This window comes from Symphalangus syndactylus, chromosome 20 (assembly GCF_028878055.3).
Source record: "Symphalangus syndactylus isolate Jambi chromosome 20, NHGRI_mSymSyn1-v2.1_pri, whole genome shotgun sequence".
NCBI classification, from domain to species: domain Eukaryota; kingdom Metazoa; phylum Chordata; class Mammalia; order Primates; family Hylobatidae; genus Symphalangus; species Symphalangus syndactylus.
In genome coordinates, this window is record NC_072442.2 from 41938422 (window position 1) to 41958235 (window position 19814).

At 45.6% G+C, this 19814-nt stretch overlaps 2 protein-coding genes across 3 annotated transcripts; both read right to left on the reverse strand.

Moving 5' to 3' along the window:
* Positions 1-129: 129 nt before the first annotated feature.
* On the reverse strand, positions 130-7050 carry LOC129469485 (keratin, type I cuticular Ha3-II). Of its 2 annotated transcripts, none has more exons than XM_055256137.2 (7): positions 6640-7050; positions 4548-4630; positions 3105-3261; positions 2023-2184; positions 1806-1931; positions 1411-1631; positions 130-585 (listed from the first exon to the last, which is right to left on the reverse strand). In XM_055256137.2, the coding sequence occupies exons 1-7, from the start codon at positions 6985-6987 to the stop codon at positions 468-470; spliced, it is 1215 nt and encodes a 404-aa protein (XP_055112112.2). In that variant the 5' UTR covers positions 6988-7050; the 3' UTR covers positions 130-467. The 2 variants fall into 2 exon arrangements, with proteins under 2 accessions (XP_055112112.2, XP_055112113.2); XM_055256138.2 differs by having other exon boundaries at positions 468-585; positions 1411-1627; positions 1802-1931; positions 6640-6987.
* Positions 7051-13473: 6423 nt separating this feature from the next.
* Positions 13474-19388, reverse strand: LOC129469486 (keratin, type I cuticular Ha4). Its single transcript, XM_055256139.2, has 8 exons — positions 19292-19388; positions 17582-17933; positions 17396-17478; positions 16737-16893; positions 15273-15434; positions 15057-15182; positions 14660-14880; positions 13474-13855 (listed from the first exon to the last, which is right to left on the reverse strand). Exons 2-8 carry the CDS (start codon positions 17927-17929, stop codon positions 13768-13770), a joined length of 1185 nt encoding a protein of 394 aa, XP_055112114.1. The 5' UTR covers positions 17930-17933; positions 19292-19388; the 3' UTR covers positions 13474-13767.
* Between the last annotated feature and the right edge of the window lie 426 nt (positions 19389-19814).

The window sequence follows — 19814 nt, forward strand, 5'->3', positions numbered from 1 at the left end:
TGAAGGTGATGAAGACCTTTTAGGACATGATTAACCTATAAAGTTCTCCTTCTGCTTTCAAGTGGCTTTATAAGAAGCACACAGAGAGTCAACACTTTGAAAAGAATGAATACAAATGAGAATCATGTCTGCTTTGCAAGAGGAAAGTTTATTAGGCGATTTGGGGAACTGCAATAAAGGTAGAAGCAGCAGAGAGAACAAAACACCTCATATGCCACTGTCACAGCTCCAACCTTTGACCATCAGAACTCAAACTGACTACAGGAGAGGGACCTGGGGTGAGGAGGATCAAGTCAGCCTAGGCTCAGAGTCAGACCCAAACGCTGGGCATTTGTTCTCCTTCCAGACCATGATTTGTGGTGATGCCTCGGGGTGGGGTCCGGTGGCTGATGGTTGTCAGAGAGGCGGAACTGGCCCGCTGATGGTAATTCTGTCTTCATGCTATACTTCTGCTGGCCCCAGGGTATCTAGTACCCAAAGGTGTTGCAGGGCCCACAGAGGGAACGAGGAACACAAAGATTGGTGACACAGGATCCAATGGGCTTTTCACATGCATTGGTGGTGGCACAGGGGTTGGAGGGCAGCCTGGGATGCAGAAGCATTAGACTGTCAGCATGAGAATGGTGATTCAAACAAGGGAGACTCAACCCAAAGAAACACAGAAACAAGCAGAACCCGCTCTCTGATGTCCTAGGAAGCCATGCCTTGTTTGGATCACTCCTTCTACAGAGTTCTGATACAGTGGCAGAAATGAGCAAAGAACACGTAAGGTGGAATCCTAGCCTTCCTTCTATGACCCTAGACACACAAGAAAGTCACTTCCTCGTTCTAAGCCTCAGCTTTCCCACCTGTAAGGTAGGACTGGTAGTACCAACCACACAGGATTATGAAAATTCCACAAGATTGTGTTCATAAAAATATTATGTTCGCTCGCAACTGCCGTACTGTTAGTTATTGATCATCATCCCTATTGACACTCAAATGCTCATCTCTAAGAAGGTGATAATGATTCCCACTCTGCCTGCCTCAGATGATTCTATCAAGAATTAACGAAACGGTGGATTTGAAAGTTCTGTTTAAATCAGAAAAAGCGATCATTGTTACAGTTTCATTTTCCTTTTTGTGGTGACAAGACAGTCCTGAAGACAGAAAGATTTATTTGCCCATTAGCATCCAAAAAATCTCTACTAGAGGAAGGAGTCAAGTCCCATGACTATCTTTTGTAAAAGAAAATATCTTTAGCCCGGATAATGTTAGCAACAAATAGCCTATACTTCCCATGGCTGTAATATAAAACTCTGGCCTCTACAGACAGATTGGCATCTGAAACTTGATTTTCAAAGTCCCTGTTTTATCCTACAGTAGAACAGTGCCTGTCCCTTGCAGGGGTGCTGCCCGCCAGGTACTCACTTGCAGTCCTCGCTCTCCAGCAGGCTCCGGTACGTGTTGATCTCACACTCCAGCCGGGCACGTACATCCAGCAGCACCTGGTACTCCTGGTTCTGCCGCTCCAGGTCACTGCGGATCTCCGCCAGCTGGGACTCCACGTTCGTGATCAGTCTCTGCACCTGAGACAGCTGGGAGCTGTAGCGGGCCTCGCTCTCTGTCAGCGTGTTTTCCAGAGAGTCTCGCTGTGGTGGGGAAGATCCGGAATGTCAGAGAGCTGCTCCTTATAGGGTTCCTCCATGGGGTTCCAAAAAACTCACAAGCTCCAAGAGCTAAGGAGAGTGTGTGGCCCCAAGCACATCCCCGGGACTTTGCTTCCAACTTCCCATCGCTCACCAGCAGGTCTGAACAATACACACCAGGTTGTGCTGGGCCTGTAGCTCTATCTCCAGGGCATTGACCGTGCGTCTCAGCTCGATGATCTCCGCCTGGCAGGACTGCAGCTGCTCTGAGCTGGACACCACCTGCTTGTTCAGCTCCTCAGTCTGAAACACCCAAGGGGAGAAAGGATCAGACCCTGCCTCCAGGGCCCTGGGGGGCCTCGGGTCCTGAGCGGCCACGTGCTTAAATGCCCACCTGCGTGGCGAACCATTGCTCCACTTCCCTGCGGTTGGTTTCCACCAGGGCCTCATACTGACTCCTGGTCTCATTCAGGACCTGGTTCAGGTCCACAGCGGGGGCAGCGTCCACCTCCACGTTGAGGCGGTCTCCAAGCTGGCAGCGCAAGGTGTTGACTTCCTAATGGAGAAAAGGGAAGAAATAAACCCACAGAAAAAAGTCTATCAATAACCTCTTTGAGGCAGTTCAATATAATGGGAAGAGGATTGCATTGCAGCTTAGGAAACATGAGTTGAAGCCCAGCTGTCACCTCTGGAGATTCTGGCCTCTTCTCTGAATCCCTTCCCTCATCTATATGATAAAGCTGCTGCATTAAATGATTGCTAATATTTCTACCCAATCCAAGATTCTATCATTTCTTTCTTATTTCCCCTTTGCTCAGTGATAAGCCTGGCGTGATAATTGGCTTACAATTGTTGCTACTTAAATATAGAGAAACCAGGTTTCATTCCTCCTATTTATTTCATGGGATACTACTAGAGTATGACACATGTTTTCATCATGAAAACATCTAATGTTTGAGACATGTATCTGATTTCATAGTATTGCATTCAGCCATGAGATCTAAATCAACCATTATTTGAGTTATTTCATTTCTCCCGTTTTTCCCATCCATCAGTTCATCCATCCATCCATCCATTCATCCATCCATCCATTTATCCAGCTTGAGTTCTAGTTATCTAGGTGAAACAGAGTGTAAGAATGTTTTCTATCTCCTTCCAGTCTCAGTCATTAACCTACCTGGCACCTCTTCAGAAGCTAATAGATAGCATCAAACAGTAGACAGTAATTTAAAGATATTTGTGTGACCTTTCAGCCATACATGTCTGGTCCCAAGGGGAAATAGGTCAGCTTACCACACTCCTTTGTGTAAAAAAGGTAAGCTGTCACTCATTCCCCAACAAGCCCCAAAGTACGTTTTGAGCAACCAGCAAAATGTTGTTAGGTCTAGGGTGCTTAGCAAATCAAGTCCTACCTTATCCTATTCAGGGGCATCACAGAGCTCTCAGTATTGGGATATTGGAGGCTGGAACTCTTACCTGCTCATGGTTCTGCTTGAGGGACAGCAGCTCCTCCTTCAGGGACTCCACCTGGGCCTCCAGGTCAGACCTGCACAGGGTCAGCTCATCCAGAATCCTGCGCAGGCTGTTGATGTCAGACTCCACCAGCTGCCGCAGGGACTGCTCCGTCTGGTACCTGCACACACAGCCAGAGGTCAAAAGAAGTCCAGAAAAAAAGTCTTTGTTTCCCGGCCTTTACTTGGCTGACTTAGTCAATTTTATTATATTTTGAAATATTTTGAATTAAAAAAAATTAAGGGAGAAAATACTCCTATACTGAGTGAGAAGGCCTATTTTGTCACTGAGACACACAGAAAAGGTATTGGTGGAATGCCTGTGGATAGTTTAGTCTAACACGAACTAAGTTTGTTCTAAGACGCTCGTTTACAAGTTGCTATCAACTAAGCCCTGCTGTTTTTGCCATCTCAAGTGAATCAGTGCCCTTCGCAAGCCTGCTCCAGGTTGTCCTGCCATCCTTTTCAGCCTTGCCAAGAAGCAATCTAGTGTTGTGGAAAAAACGCTGAATTCAGAGTCAGAGCCAGTCTTGTCATTAAATGACTGTAGATAGATACCTTGATCTCTCTGAGGCTTGATTTCCTCAACTGTAAAATGAAGACAAAACTAACACCTCATAGGGTTGGACTGAAGATGATATATGTAAAATTATATTGTAAAATGTAAGATCCCAGGAAAATGCAAAGGATTCTCATGACTGTAATAATAGTCATACCTAAAAGTATTGATTGATTCTCTGAAAGTCAATGGATTTTGCCTCCTGTTTTTGTGGTTTAATAACTTCTTTTTGGGGGGTTGACAGTGACTAATGTATACAAAGAGACCAACGTGAAAATCACTTTTAAACTTATTCCAGACATTGGGTTGAAAAGGAGTAAGAATGGATGGTGTCTTACAATCAAACTTAAAGCACAGGGCTGCGCACGGTGGCTCACGCCTGTAATCCCAGCACTTTGGGAGGCTGAGGCGGGTGGATCACTTGAGGTCAGGAGTTCAAGACCAGCCTGGCCAACATGGTAAAACCCTGTCTCCACTAAAAATACAAAAATTAGCTGGGCCTGGTGGCACATGCCTGTAATCCCAGCTACAAGGAAGGCTGAGGCAGGAAAATCACTTGAACCCGGGAGATGGAAGTTGCAGTGAGCCAAGATCGCATCACTGCACTCCAGCCTGGATGAGAGAGGGAGACTCCATCTCAAAACAAACAAACAAACAAAAAAGCTTAAAACACAGAATCTGAGCACCTATTGAAGAGGCTTTGACATTTAACCTAATCCTAACCCAATGCAAGAATCCTCCCAATATCATCCAGAAACTTCTGCTTCCACATTCCAGAATAGGGAGCTTATCACTTTGCAATTCAGCCTGCCCATTACTAGACTGCTCTGATGGTCAGGAAAATCTTACTTGGTTCTGAAGTCATCTGCAGCCAGCTTGGCATTGTCGATCTGCACCACCAGCCTGGCATTCTCAGACTTGCTGCACAGGATCTGGGGATAGGATTAATCATGAAATGGGTTATACTAAGAAATGCCTTGTGCCTTAAAGTGAAATGCTATTTTCTTTCAGCCACATTCCTCCCAAACCGCTTTGAGTCCTTTCAGATTTTCAGCTCTGAGATAAAAGGAGGATTTGATCATAAAACTGACCATTTCAAAACCAGGAAAACCAGTGTGAATTCATCATGAATTCTATTCTTATCTGCTTCTGGCTTCCTGCAATAATTGAGGTTACTGAGTGTCCAACCCTTGCGTAAAGTAAACCAACCATCCCAGTTTACTTAGGACTGAGGGGTTCCTGGGATGCTAAAATGGGAAAAATCCCAGGCAAGCCAGAACAAGTTGGTTATCCAACACTCAAACCACCTTTGTTCCACCTGCTGACTTCTCTCCACTCTCCTCCCCTCATATTGCCCTTGTTCATGCCTTTGCAAAAAGCTTCTTGCTCTACCCAGAATGCCCTCACCCACTAGCAAGACCCCTTGTGTAACCTACATACTTAATCAATAACACTTCTTAAGACCTTTGTGTGATCATTTTGTTTCCACATCTATCTCCCCTGTTAGACTGTGAGCTCCTGAAGGAAGGAGACCGTCTTACTCAGTACATTATCCCCCACCCCAGCACTGTGCCTAACACTCTCCAACTCTGGGTAAATAAACGAATGATATTCAAATAGCACAACCCTTTCTGGCATCTACTTTTCCAGGTCTACTGAACAGTGGACAGTCAATTCCGTCACAGAATCAAGGGCTTGTACAATTGGATATAAACTCCCACTCATCCTTCAAACCCCACTCAGATATTGCCTCTTCCAGGATCCCTCCCAAACCTACACCCGGTATTCAGTCCCAATTCTCTGTGGACTCTTTACTTATATCTACTTCTCTTCCAGAATGGATGGCCCCATATTGTCATCTGTATACATGGCTGCTCTAGAGGATGGTCCATGTGTCTGTAGATACTGCTGGAGTCAACAGCTCTCTTGTGTTGCCATAAATGCTATCTTTTGCTATAGCTTTGAAAGGCTTTAAATATTTGAAGATTTGCTTAGGAAATTCTTAGCATAGAAAATAATTCAGGTGCTTTCCAGTTTCATCCATGTCCCTACAAAGGACATGAACTCATTATTTTTTATGGCTGCATAGTATTCCATGGTGTATATGTGCCACATTTTCTTAACCCAGTCTATCATTGTTGGACATTTAGGTTGGTTCCAAGTCTTTGCTATTGTGAATAGTGCCGCTATAAACATACGTGTGCATGTGTCTTTATAGCAGCATGATTTATAATCCTTTGGGTATATACCCAGTAATGGGATGGCTGGGTCAAATGGTATTTCTAGTTCTAGATCCAGCAAACTATCGCAAGGACAAAAAACCAAACACTGCATGTTCTCACTCATAGGTGGGAATTGAACAATGAGAACATATGGACACAGGAAGGGGAACATCACACACTGGGGACTGTTGTGGGGTGGGGGGAGGGGGGAGGGATAGCATTAGGAGATATACCTAATGCTAAATGACAAGTTAATGGGTGCAGCACACCAACATGGCACATGGATACATATGTAACAAACCTGCACGTTGTGCACATGTACCCTAAAACTTAAAGTATAATAATAATAAAATTTAAAAAAAAAAAAAGAAAAGAATTCAGGTGCATACTTTTTGAAAATGCTATAATGCTCTGAAAACAAAACCAGGATATCATAATCAAACCAAAAAAATCAGATATTCTGGTTTGGAGTAAGAAGCCATATGAGATTGCTATGACTGATTTTGGTCTAATGCTTCACTCTAACACCAGCCTGCATCCTTCCCTTGTGGGTCTACAACAGATTTTCTAAGACTACTTGATGTCATACCTAAGCCAGGGATCTATGTCTTTATCATTCTCAGCATTACTGTGAACAGACTTAGATCCATTCACAGTTTAGTATGTTAAATATAGGTAAGTAGTTCATTAAGCTGGCAGTGTGGTGCCCACCTCCTCACCTTCTGCTGGAGCTCCTCAATGGTCTTGAAGTAGGACTGGTAGCTGGGGCACAGCAAGGGCTCCTGCTGCTGGGACCGCTCCCGGATGAGGTTCTCCAGCTCCGCGTTGTCCCGCTCCAGCTGACGCACCTTCTCCAGGTAGCTGGCCAGGCGGTCGTTCAGGAACTGCATAGTCTCCTTCTCGCTGCCATTGAAGGAGCCCTCACAGAACCAGTTGCAGCTGCTCACATTGGCAGGGATGTTGCAGGCCCCGGGCAGGGTGCAGCCGTGGCAGCTGGGGGGCACGCAGGGCCGGGAGGAGCAGCTGGTGCGGCAGCTCAGGCTGGGCAGGCAGAAGTTGTAGGGCATGGTGCAGGGAGGCAGCGGAGCTCTGGAAGTCAGTTTCAAAACCTGATTCCTTTTCCCTGGGATAAGCCTTGATCCTCTCCAAGGCTTTATATTCTGTCAGCAGTGGGTGTGGCAACCATGTCAAACATTCCCCCTTTTTACCTCCCTCGCTGATTTTTCCGTTTGTTATTTAGCCACTTCACCTGAGTCCTATACCTCGTTAAATGTTTTACTCTGGCTTCTTGCTAAGTCAGGACTCCTCACAAAACATGCTGATTGGTTAAGTAAAAGCTTCATGGTTTGGCTTCAAAGTGACCAACCTTGCCTGCAGCAGTGCTTATCCATGGGACATTGAGCTAGAGTGATAGCTGGGCCCTGTCCCCAGAGTAGGGGGCACGTCTGTGCCTCTTTCTCCTAAATGAGGAAAGGCTTGTGTCTCATCCAGTTCATATTCAATTAAGACTCTGTGAGAAAAGCCACGTAAGGAAACCCATCTAGAAACTAGACTATGTGATAGGGAATCCTGGAAGCTGAAATGAGAAAGGACTTACAAGGCCATTGGTTCAGGGCCCGTTTGCAGTTCCATCCAGCCAGATGGAGGCAACTCTACCCTCTTCCTATGGGGCTGCAGGAAGCCACCCACCTCCGTTTCTACTAGTATTCAGTGTTCACAAGAATATTAAGAAAACTAAAATTTTGGGAGCACCTACTCTGCATGAAGCACTATGCTCCATGCCTGTGCACAGCGTGACTCTGTCATTGGTGATGGGTCCTGCTTGCTGAGCCTCCACTGTGCACCAGGCACTGTGCCAGGCACCTCATATGCAGCAGCTCCTTCAGTCCTCTCAAAATGCTGCAAGAGTTTGTAGATAAGGACCCTAAGCCTCTGAGAGGTCTCCCAAGGTCACAAAGCTCCTACATGATGGAGCCAGGATTCCAACACAGATCTCTCTAATTTCAGTGTCCACACTCTCTCTGTCATATTACATGTCTCTCTCTTCCAGTCTTTTCAGTACTGAGATGCAATAATGCAGAAATACAGATTGAGCTCCATTGAGCTCAATCAGTGCTGACAATATCCTAAATTAGAATGGGCCAAAAAAATAACAAGCCTGTTTTTGACTTATTAAAGAACCAAAAGTCACTTCTATGCTGATGGAAGGAAGTTTACTAAGTGAAAATGCATTATACCCACTAGAAGGTTGAAAAAAAAAAAAAAAGGAAACCCTTGGTTGATCTGATGGAGAAATACCCAAGCCTAGTTCTCCAAAGGATATGACCCTGCAAAGCCACCACTATGTCATGTGCCTGAAGTGGCATTTTACGACCATTGGCACATTTTGGCAAGCAGAAGCTCTGCTCTCATGCATTCCAGACGGAGCTATGAAATATGAGGATTTTATGTTTAATCTATCAGTGCTCAAATTCTGAAGGATACTCCTCCAAGTTGTTCCTTTTGGAAGCTACATATTAAGTCTTGCCATACAAGAATTGTTTTATTACAGGTGATCTGCCATTCCTCAGATCACCCTTCCTTCAAACTTGCCCTCACAGCTTGGGACACATTCTTTTGGTTATCCTTATTGAAGGCCAATCTTCATCTTCTATTGGTGTGTTTATTTTTGGAACCAGCCAGATGTCATTTGAAACCACACCTAGTGCATAGGGTGAATAACCAAGCTGCATAGCATCTTTAATGGGTCAGAAACACGTTGTGACTGAAAAATAATAATGTGCGTTTTCTTGGGTGACTCTGGAAGTCATTTCCAAGGAGAAGCTTCAAATATGCTTTTATAAAGGACAGTAGCTTTGGGGCAAACGTGTGGTCTTCCAGGGTGAATGCATTGAAGGTACTGATATCCTCCCCTACAATCACAATCCACAACTTTCCCCCCCTCCTGCCTGAATCTCTACTATTTTTTTTTTTTTTTGAGACGGAGTCTCACTCTATTGCTCTGTTGCCCACGCTAGAGTGCAGTGGTGCAATCTCGGCTTACTGCAACCTCCACCTCCCAGGTTCAAGCGATTCTCCTGTCTCACCCTCCCTAGTAGCTGGGATTACAGGCACGCACCACCTGTGATGTGCCTGGCTAATTTTTGTATTTTTGGTAGAGTCGGGGTACCACTATGTTGGCCAAGCTGGTCTCGATCTCCTGACCTCAGGTGATCCGCCCTCCTCAGCCTCCCAAATTGCTGGGATTACAGGAGTGAGCCACCGCGCCCGGTCTGAATCTCTACCTTTAAAATGATTCCATCGGTGAGATGTGGCATGGGCATATTGGTTTAAAATCAGTCCCATTGGATGAGATCAAATAACATAAAGTCCTATTGGATGAGATCAAATAACATAAAGCAAATAGCTGAATTCATTAGCTTTTCTCTAATTACCTTGTGTTCTTCTCTCCTTCTTCTATGCCCCAAGCTTCAAAGAGAAAAATCTGACAACAGCACTTTTTAAAGAAAAGGAAAGGAATAGTGTGTCACAGACTAGTAAATATGTTCACAGGGATCCCTATAACCATTGCTGTAGCTTCTACCTCAGTCACAGTGGAATAATCCAGAATAAGTATCCTTGTGTCTTTAAAAGTGGAGGTCAGAGTTTAGAAAACACAACTATTCCCACATCTTGAGTAGAAGTAACTATGATTTCTGCACAGCTACTTGGCCATTATATACTAATAGTTGGAAGAACTTGGGTCTATTGAGAAAAGAGCCAAGTTTCAATTAGCTTCTCACAAAGTCTAGAAGGCAATTGCCTTTTATTTACTCCACTTGCTGTGTACTGCGAATTCTTATCTTTACATGGGTGATGCTATCGTCTCTGTTCAATGGCCCTTCCTTAAACATGATGAGCAAATCAAATCCTAACAAACCGAAAGGTTTTATACGTGCCCATGTAATTGCGGCAGATGCTGTGGTTGAGGCTTCTGGTCTTAAGATGTGAGCAAATTGCAGTTAAGGTTTAAGGATGCTATTTATTAGGGAAGCCCAGGCTATTTCCATAGAAGAGATCACATGCCAACCCACCAGTGATGCTTAACCATGGAGTGGACATAGGATGGGTCTTCTGCTGAGGCCACCTTCCTCGTTGTGGGACTTCAAAGGCATTAGGAAGCCTCCCTCCTTCTTCCCAAAGCCATCTTCTCCAATGTCCAGGCTCTGGCGCTTGAAATTCTCACCGTGAGAAATGTAAAATTTATTCTTTTAGAAATACGAAGTAACATTGGGCTACTTGAAAATTAATTATATTTTAATGTGTACAAATGAGAAGGAGAAGCCAGGAGTGGTATCACCGCATGCACACAGAGCAAGAAGATGGACTTTTTGTCAAAGAGGGATCCCAGAGGGGAATTAGAAAAGCAGAAAGGCTGTCCAATACCAACCCCAGCCCGTGGTTTGGGGCCAGCCTGTCAGAGCTTCCTAGAAGAGCAGAAGATAGGGCTTCCACAAACTGTTCCATAAAGGCAACTGTTGTCAATTTATCAATCCTCCAGCCTCAGGACATTGAGAGGAGAAATTGAAAGGGTAATTCAGGAAATAGGCCAACAGGTTTGGCCCTGTTCAACAGGGCTTCTGATAAGGGATAAGCAGGAGAGGGGCTGAAGAATGAGCCAGGTCAGCAGTAAGCTAGGCTGAGCAAAAACAGATACAAACACCTCAGAATGGAACTCAGGAGCTAGTTCTACAAACCCTCTCCAGAGCCACCATTGTTTCTCTTACACTCAGTCCTGGACTCCCAATGGGAATAGAGTTGAGCTGGGACATCCATCTTCTCCTGCCCTCTAACATCAATGCTCCCAGTTCTTGAGCCTTCAGTCTCAAACCAGGACTTACACCATCAGCCTTCCTGATTCTCAGTCCTTTGGGTTTGGATTGGAACTACACCACTGGCTTTCCTGGGCCTCCACCTTGAAGACAGCAGATTATGAGACTTCTCGGCCTCCATAATCATATAAGCTAATTCCTCATAATAAATCTCTTTCTATGTATCTATATATAGCCTACTGTTTCTGTTTCTCTGGATAACCCTAATACAGTGTGTAATCAGTACTAGTTTCCTTCCTTTTCTTTCCATTGTTCCTCTACCTCTACTCAGCTGCCATATTTAAGCCATGCCTCTAAAATCTACCCCTCTTCAGCCTCACTCTCCTCCACTTATCTCAGTCCTTATTGTCTCTCACCTCCTAACTGATCTTCCTTCTATTTCACCCAGCTTCTAGGACTCCTCACAACCCAACCTGTACACAGCTGCTGGATATATCATATGGCAAACTCCCTTACAAGAAAATCTCATGTATAATCATTCAGAGCACTTCCAAATATGGCCATACCTAACTACCTTGCAGTTTCATCTCCTATTACCACACTTACCCTCTGTTCTAGGCTAGGAATTGGGTTGTCAATTTCTAAACACACCTCATAACTCCTCCAGGCAAAGTTCATGCTCAAGAAAACTTTCCCTCTTCTTTTTTTTTTTTTTTTTTTTTTTTGAGACGGAGTCTCACTCTATCACCCAGGCTGGAGTGCAGTGGCACGATCTTGGCTCACTGCAACCTCCACCTCCAGGGTTCAAGCTATTCCCCTGCCTCAGCCTCCTGAGTAGCTGGGACTACAGGTGTGTGCCACCATGCCTGGCTAATTTTTTTTTTTTGTATTTTCAGTAGAGACGAGGTTTCACCATGTTAGCCAGGATGGTCTCAATCTCCTGACCTCGTGATCCACCTGCCTCAGCCTCCCAAAGTGCTGGGATTATAGGCGTGAGCCACCGCACCTGGCCAAAACTTTCCCTCTTCTATGGCCTACACACACTCACCTGACCAGACATTTCCCAGCAAACTTTATTTCAGAATTATGCTAATATCATACAGTAATCGTTGATTGAAGTTGAAACTATGGGAAGTATATAAAGTTTTAATAACCTTCTCATGAATTTTCATTAGTGTTACTCTTCCTTATTTATTCCACTTACAGTAATCCATGGTTTACATCGGCTTTAATTACATGATGATATTGCCTCTGCTGGAGGTCCTGTAGTCAACAAGATAGGCAGACAAAATTTATATCAACAGAACATTTGGGTTTTCAAGGCTTTGATTGAGTGCTCCCTCCTTCTTGGGGCCTCTTCTTTTCATTCTCTCACACGTCTGAAATTCGTAATTCTTTATCTACACCTTTCTTGAGCCACACTGATATTTGTCTATGATGACTGTAGCTTTGTCTCATCCACTCTAAACTGTAAAACATGCTGTGGGCCGAGACTGGGATTCACTTATTTGTGTTTCTCAGTAACGCCCACAGTACCCAGCACACACAATAGATGATTGATCGCAGTTGTGTCAATCAGATAGGATTAAATTAAATGGATAATTGAGACTGTGGCCTATAAAATTGAAAGCTTTAAAAATTCAGAGATGAGGCAAGTGGGCTGTGGAGTAAGATTTAATGTTTTGGGGGAGATGCTTAATGAACATTGGTCTTTCTTGAAATTATAGAAAATGAAATGATAAAGAGGCTATGGAAGAACATTACGGATAAGAGCAAAGATCTAGGGGAAAGAATAAACTTGAAGAGGGGAAAGGTAAGGACTGCATTTAAAGAGTCTATTTGGAGGACAACATGTCAGGTATAACAAGTGGGCGGCGAGATGAACCAGTTTGGGAAAAATACGTTTTAGTCCAATTAAACATGATGTAATGACCTGATACCAAGTGAAACTGTCATATGCGCAACAGAAAACCTAGAAACTGAGCTGAGATGAGAGGGAGATGTGGGAGTCATCAGCACAGAGGAGCTAGTTCTACATGAACAGGGACGTAGAAAGAGAAAGACAGAGAGCTGAGAATATAGGTGTTTCCTTCATTTGGGAAAAAAAGGGGAAGACAGCTAACAAGACAACAGAGGACAGGTAATTAGAGATATTACAAGAAGACCCAGAGTGTGCAGGGTTATGGAAATCAATGAAGGTGTATTTTAAGGGAGGAGTAGGTATATATAATAGCAAGGCAGGAGCAGCAGAGAGGTTGAGAGGAGAGAATCACTGCTTTTGAACAGTTTCTGTAGAAGCGGTTTCTTCAGGCAGTTTAGGAAAAAGGGAAGCAGAACATTCTATTCTGATGAGGGTGAGAGCTGGAGATAGCAGTGAAGTCTGGGGAGGCTTTGCAAAATTGCCAAGGGCCCTGTAGTCAAGGCAAGGCAAGCATGGGTATTCAAGGCCAGGTTTCCTGCATGGCCTACCCTGGGTGGGAGTCTCCCAGAAGGACGTCCTTCCCTGTCTACATCAGTGTTTCTGATGAAGCATAAAGGCTTGGCTCAGTCATTTACTTCATTTTATTCTCCTAATGAAGGGGTATTTTTACGAAACAGCCATGATGAGTAATTTACAATGCATGAATATGAATGAGAAACATTTATTATGCCAGAGAAATGAAGTTTATTGGGAAGTAAATGAAGTCTCCTCCCGGCATTCCAGAGAATGCCAAAGAAGAAAGGAAAACAGGAAATGCAGTAGTACGTTCAGGAAACACCCTAAAGTAGTAACTGGAGCTCAGATTACAGGGAGCTGAACATCTTTAGAAACAAAGAAGCTCGACCCTCAACAGGAAGGAGTTGTCCAGACATTGGAAGTTGATGATGTGTGTCTTTGCTTGGGTCGGGTAAGCTTTTCAGCATTCTAGAAATAACGTAGAGGCAAGATGAGGTTTCTTGATGTCAGCTGAGCTCCAGAGAAGTCAGGACTTGAGGATCCTTCCTGTGGTTGATCTAAATGGTTTTGTACATGTCTTCAAAGAGGATACAAGCTTTTCAATTACAGCAACCCTTTTGAGAGGTGCCACAGGGTCCACAGAAGTTGCCACTAGCATTGGTGGTGGCGCATGGGTTGCAGGGGAGCCTAGGAGGACAAGGAGGTTTAGAATGGCTTTAGGAGGAGGTTTTAATGCACATAATACCTTGGGCTTAATGACACAACCTATGAATTCTCACTGGCTGGAGTTTGTTGGAATCAAGTTCTTTTTGCTTTGTTTTGTTTTTGAGACAGTGTCTTGCTCTGTTGCCTAGGCCAGAGTGCAGTGGTGCGATCTTGGCTCACTGCAAGTGGGAGCCAAGGTTCACTATGCCTCCCAGGTTCAAGCGATTCTCCTGCCTCAGCCTCCCAAGTAGTTAGGATCACAGGCATGCGTCACCATGCCTGGCTAATTTTTTGTATTTTTGGTAGGGATGGGGTTTCACCATGTTGGCCAGGCTGGTCTTGAACTCCTGACCTCAAGCAATCCACCCACCTCAACCTCCCAAAGTGGATTATAGGCATGAGCCATTGCACCCAGCCAGAATCAAGTTCTGATTACTACCAAATGCTTCTCTCTCTCCCAGAATGCCACGTGCAGAGGTGGAAAAATTGTGCTTTTCAAAAATATTATCTCATACTCTTGAGGTCTCCTGGAACTTAATGTGCCTTACACAAATGTTATTCCTATGACTGGCCAGCTCCTACCACCACTCCTCCATTGTTAGCCCCCTGAGGCAGGGGCTGTTCCCTTACCTTTGGCCTCCCTTTGCTTAGCTATCACAGATCACTGGACACACGCTACACAGTTAATGTGTGTTGCCTGACTAGTTGAAAACATGGCCACCATTTGTGTGCCTACAATATCCCACTGTACACATTCTTCCCAGACATTCTTTGCCCCATACTCACTTGCAGTCCTCGCTCTCCAGGAGGCTCCGGTATGTGTTGATCTCACACTCCAGCCGGGCCCGCACGTCCAGCAGCACCTGGTACTCCTGGTTCTGCCGCTCCAGGTCACAGCGGATCTCTGCCAGCTGGGACTCCACGTTGGTGATCAGTCTCTGCACCTGAGACAGCTGGGAGCTGTAGCGGGCCTCGCTCTCCGTCAGCGTGTTTTCCAGAGAGTCTCGCTGTGATGGGGAAGATCAGGAATGTCAGAGAGCTGCTCCGTCAAAGGGTTTCTTCATAGGATTCCAAGGAAGTCACAAGCTCCAAGAACTAAGGAGAGTGTGCGGCCCCAAGCACATCCCTGGGACTCTGCCTCCCAACTTCCCATCGCTCACCAGCAGGTCTGAACAATACACACCAGGTTGTGCTGGGCCTGTAGCTCTATCTCCAGGGCATTGACCGTGCGTCTCAGCTCGATGATCTCCGCCTGGCAGGACTGCAGCTGCTCTGAGCTGGATACCACCTGCTTGTTCAGCTCCTCGGTCTGAAACACGCAATTGGGAAAGGATCAGACCCTGTCTCCAGGGCCCTGGGGCACCTCAGATCCTGAGTGGCCACGTGCTTAGATGCCCACCTGCGTGGCGAACCATTGCTCCACTTCCCTGCGGTTGGTTTCCACCAGAGCCTCATACTGACTCCTGGTCTCGTTCAGGACCTGGTTCAGATCCACAGCAGGGGCAGCGTCCACCTCCACGTTGAGGCGGTCTCCAAGCTGTGAGCGCAGGGTGTTAACCTCCTGATGGAGAAAAGGGAAACAATGAACCTATAGCAATGGATCTGCCATTTTCCTGCTCCAGGAAAATGAGCACAATACTGCCCAAAAAGTACTAAAAGGAATATTCTGATCATTCCCAAAGAGTGACACACACATTTTATAGCAGTAAACTCCTACAGAGATCACATCAATTGTTGTCCCATAGAAGATCTGCCATCTTCCTGCTCTGGGAAAATGAGCTTGATGCTGCCCAAAAAGCACTAAAAGGGGCCGGGTGCGGTGGCTCAAGCCTGTAATCCCAGCACTTTGGGAGGCAGAGGCAAGTGGATCACGAGGTCAGGAGATCAAAACCATCCTAGCCAACATGGTGAAACCCGTCTCTACTAAAAATACAAAAATTAGCTGGGCGTGGTGGCACATGCCTGTAATCCCAGCTACTCGAACCAGGGAGTCAGATGTTACAGTGAGCCTAGATCACGCCACTGCACTCCAGCCTGGTGACAGAGTACGACTCCATCAAAAAAAAAGAAAGCACTAAAAGGAAGACTCTGATAATTCCCAAAGAGTGACACACACATTTTATAGCAATAAACTCCAACAGGGATCACATCAATTGTTGTCCCATAGAAACTGAAACAACCTCACACCTTCTACAAGACTAAGTCTAAACTCCTTGGCATATGCAAGTCCTTCCTCGCTTCCCATCACATCTTCACTTTCATCACACCCTTGGAGGTACTGCATGCCCAGCCGTACCCAGATACACCCTGCCCTGCCACTTCTGTGTCTTTGTTCAACCTCTTCCCTCAGACTGAAACACCCAAGTACTGAAATCCTCCTCTTTGCATCTGAGAAAAGTTCCCTATCTCCTCTTGGGCAGCCTGGATTATTTCTAGAGCATACTGCTTTTACATCTCATATGGTACTTGTTTCACTCTGTCTTGTTTGTATCACTGTGTTTATATGACTGTCTTTCTATACCAGACTGTGAGCTCTTTTAAGAAAAGGGCCATGTCTTATTTCTTTTTTGTCCCTCCATCTCCACCACCAAATTCAAGACCTAGCAGTGATCAGCAGAGAGCAGGGCTCAATGAATGATGTCCCTCCTCAGTAATTCCAACAGTTGCCTAACCCTCACCCAGCCACTGGAGAATGAGCAGCTCACTCCACTCCTTGATATGGATGTAGCACCATCACTCTCTGAGAATACCTTGAGTTCCTTAGAGAAGGGTCCCAGACCAGGGATCCAGACAGTAATCATCTCCTGATTCCCAGTGCTAGTAGCTTAGCTCTGAGGCCTGCTCTTGTGAATTTGTTTCATACCTCCTCATGGTTCTTCTTCAAGCAGATCAGCTCCTCCCTCAGGGACTCCACCTGGGACTCCAGGTCGGACTTGCAGAGGGTCAGCTCATCCAGGATCCTGCGTATGCTGTTGATGTCCGACTCCACCAGCCGCCTCAGGGACTGCTCCGTCTGGTACCTGCACGCGTCAGAGTGGGAGGATAAGTCAGGAAAGAAAACCACCTTCCCCTCTCATGTGTTGTTTGGGTAGAACTGGCCTGAATCTTCTTGAACTTACACAATTTTCTGCCTCTTCTCTTCCATATGCTTCAGTCAAGCTGTCCATGGATAGGCTGAAGAGGTTCCCTGACTCACCCTAACACCACGAGGAGCCCACAGGCATGCATGAGCTGAAGTGTCTCACTGTGCTCTCAGTTTTGTTAGCTAATATACCACCAAATCAATTCCCAAAGAACAATTCATTTCAATCTCTGAATTTGGTGGTTTAAGAAACACTTCCAAAAAGACCAGTATAGACCAAAGAGCAGGCAGCACGTGAGTCTAGTTCTCTATTTGAAACTGATTTTACATAACCAGCCCTAGGAGGAGAAATAGGAAGAAATGGCTTTCTCCTCTCTTCCAGGCAATAGTAGGTCCCTAGGGCCATGAAAGAACCATAGGGACCTTGAAGTTCAACATACTTGCTTCTGAAGTCGTCAGAGGCCAGCTTGGCATTGTCAATGTTCACCACCAGCCTGGCATTCTCAGCCTTGCCACACAGAATCTGAAAAGAAATTTCTCTCATGAGGTACACATGAACTTGAGGATGTCTTACTGTTCAAAGAGAGCCAGCTGATGCTGGCCTCCAACATGGCCGACCCCCTCACCTTCTGCTGGAGCTCCTCAATGGTCTTGAAGTAGGACTGGTAGCTGGGGCACAGCAAGGGCTCCTGCTGCTGGGACCGCTCCTGGATGAGTTTCTCCAGCTCCGCGTTGTCCCGCTCCAGCTGATGCACCTTCTCCAGGTAGCTGGCCAGGCGGTCGTTCAGGAACTGCATAGTCTCCTTCTCGCTGCCATTGAAGGAGCCCTCACAGAACCAGTTGCAGTTGCTCACATTGGCAGGGATGTTGCAGGCCCCGGGCAGGGTGCAGCCGTGGCAGCTGGGGGGCACGCAGGGCCGGGAGGAGCAGCTGGTGCGACAGCCCAGGCTGGGCAGGCAACAACTGTAAGACATGGTGCTGGAACAGGTAATGGAAAAGCAGGTAAGCTGCTGGAGGTGGATGTGGGCAGGTTTGAGTCTCTCCTTCCTCTGTGGTCCTTTTATACCATTAATGGTGGGTGGGGGCTTGGCATACAGCATAGTTTCCTTTCCTAATGCTTCAGCTAATTTTTCTCCAAAATATGCTAGTTAGATGCTTCTAAAGAGTCCCCCTCAACCCATAAAATTATTCCATTCAGCTTATGTCACACCAGGCTCTTCCTGGGTGCTAGTGGTTGGTGAAATCAGAGTTTCATCAGATGGCTTCATAGGAGACAGAATCATCACAGCCCCAAAAGGCTGTCTGCATTACTCAGACGGGAGGACAGCCAGGGACATGGGGTGGAGTTGTTTGGGAATCAGGGATTCCTCACCCAGGAGGTTCTGCCCCTGTTCTTTCTCCCCAGAGAGAGAGCTCTGAGAGAGAGCTTTGAGAGTTACTCTTCCTGGTAACTCTTTCCTCCCACATTCATCCATGTTTCAGCATTCAATTTGTTTTTATAGCAGAAACTCAACCTGTATTCGCTGAAAGGATCCTGAGCCTTACTATTGGTTGAGGTTTAGGGAACTTGCCAACATGGAGAGCCTGAAAACAATGGCATGTTCATGGTTGAGAAATGAGAAAGTAAAATGGAAACCAATGGAATGGATGGGAATATACCTAAAAGGTGGCATCTGCAAACGGCAGCCCACACGTCAAGTTTACCCTGCTGAATTTTTGTAAATAAAGTTTTTGTTTGTTTATTTTTGTTTGTTTGTTTCCTGTTTTTTTGAGACAGAGTCTTGCTCTGTCGCCCAGGCTGGAGTGCAGTGGCACGATCTCGGCTCACTGCAACCTCCACCTCCTGGGTTCAAGCAATTATTTGCCTCAGCCTCCCAAGTAGCTGGGATTACAGGCGCCCGCCACCACGTCCGGCTAATTTTTGTATTTTTAGTAGAAATGGGGTTTCACCATGTTGGCCAGGCTGGTCTTGAACTCCTGACCTCGTGATCCGCCCGCCTCGGCCTCCCAAAGTGCTGGGATTACAGGCGTGAGCCACCTCACCCAGCAATAAATAAAGTTTTAATGGAACACAGCCATGCCCATTTGTTTAGCTATTGTATATGGCTGCTTTTGTGCTACAGTGGCAGAGCTGTGTAGTTGTGACAGAGACTATAGGGTCCACAAAGCCCTAAAATTAAAAAATTTGCCAACTTGTACTAAAGCAACAGCCTCTCTAAAGATGAGCAAGAGTAGAAATATCTAGAAGAAAAAATATGCTGGAAACAGTCTGGAGCAGTGAGGGTTCAGATGGCAGCACTGAAGCATGAATATGAAGCATAATACGGCAGACTCACCAAGAAATGAAAATTGGAACAAGGTGCTCAGAGGTATCTTTGTATCCATGGTGGCTTTTTCTCAAATTCTCTGGAAATTTCTATCATCTTATTTCTAGACTTGCTCCTCTTCCTAGAGTATTAACTCTCCTAGAGGTATGACTATGCCAGCCTGAGATGCTTCCAGGACAAGCCACAGTGCCCATGAGAATGCAGATTTTCTCTGTTGTCCCTACAAGTAGGCACTGTCTCTGATAAGTGTGCTTCTATCACCTCTGGGATCCAGTTACCCTTTGACTCTTGCATAACCTAGGGAACCTCTCTATTGCCCAATAATCACTCTTCACAGAATAGCGTTCCCTACCTCACTTCTTTTCCCTGTCACTCTACCTTTCCTTTGTTCTGCACAGAAACAAAGTCATGTTTCAGAAAGAAGTCCCAAAAGATTATTTGTAGAACACAATAAAAATCATTTAAAGAAGGATGCATCTGAATTTCAAAGGCAGCATGGGAGGAGCAGAAAAGCACATCTTTGATTTTATTT

What these genes read in the sequence shown, in the direction of transcription:
- LOC129469485 (XM_055256137.2), bottom strand. Translation starts at nt 6,987, where the DNA reads ATGCCCTACAACTTCTGCCTGCCCAGCCTGAGCTGCCGCACCAGCTGC. An exon ending in TCAAGCAGAACCATGAGCAG is followed by an intron (nt 2,185 to 3,104) that starts GTAAGAGTTCCA and finishes TTTCTCCATTAG; the next exon opens with GAAGTCAACACCTTGCGCTG. An exon ending in CTGGAGAGCGAGGACTGCAA is followed by an intron (nt 586 to 1,410) that starts GTGAGTACCTGG and finishes TCTGCATCCCAG; the next exon opens with GCTGCCCTCCAACCCCTGTG.
- LOC129469486 (XM_055256139.2), bottom strand. Translation starts at nt 17,929, where the DNA reads ATGTCTTACAGTTGTTGCCTGCCCAGCCTGGGCTGTCGCACCAGCTGC. An exon ending in TCTGACGACTTCAGAAGCAA is followed by an intron (nt 16,894 to 17,395) that starts GTATGTTGAACT and finishes TGACGCGTGCAG; the next exon opens with GTACCAGACGGAGCAGTCCC. An exon ending in CTGGAGAGCGAGGACTGCAA is followed by an intron (nt 13,856 to 14,659) that starts GTGAGTATGGGG and finishes TTGTCCTCCTAG; the next exon opens with GCTCCCCTGCAACCCATGCG.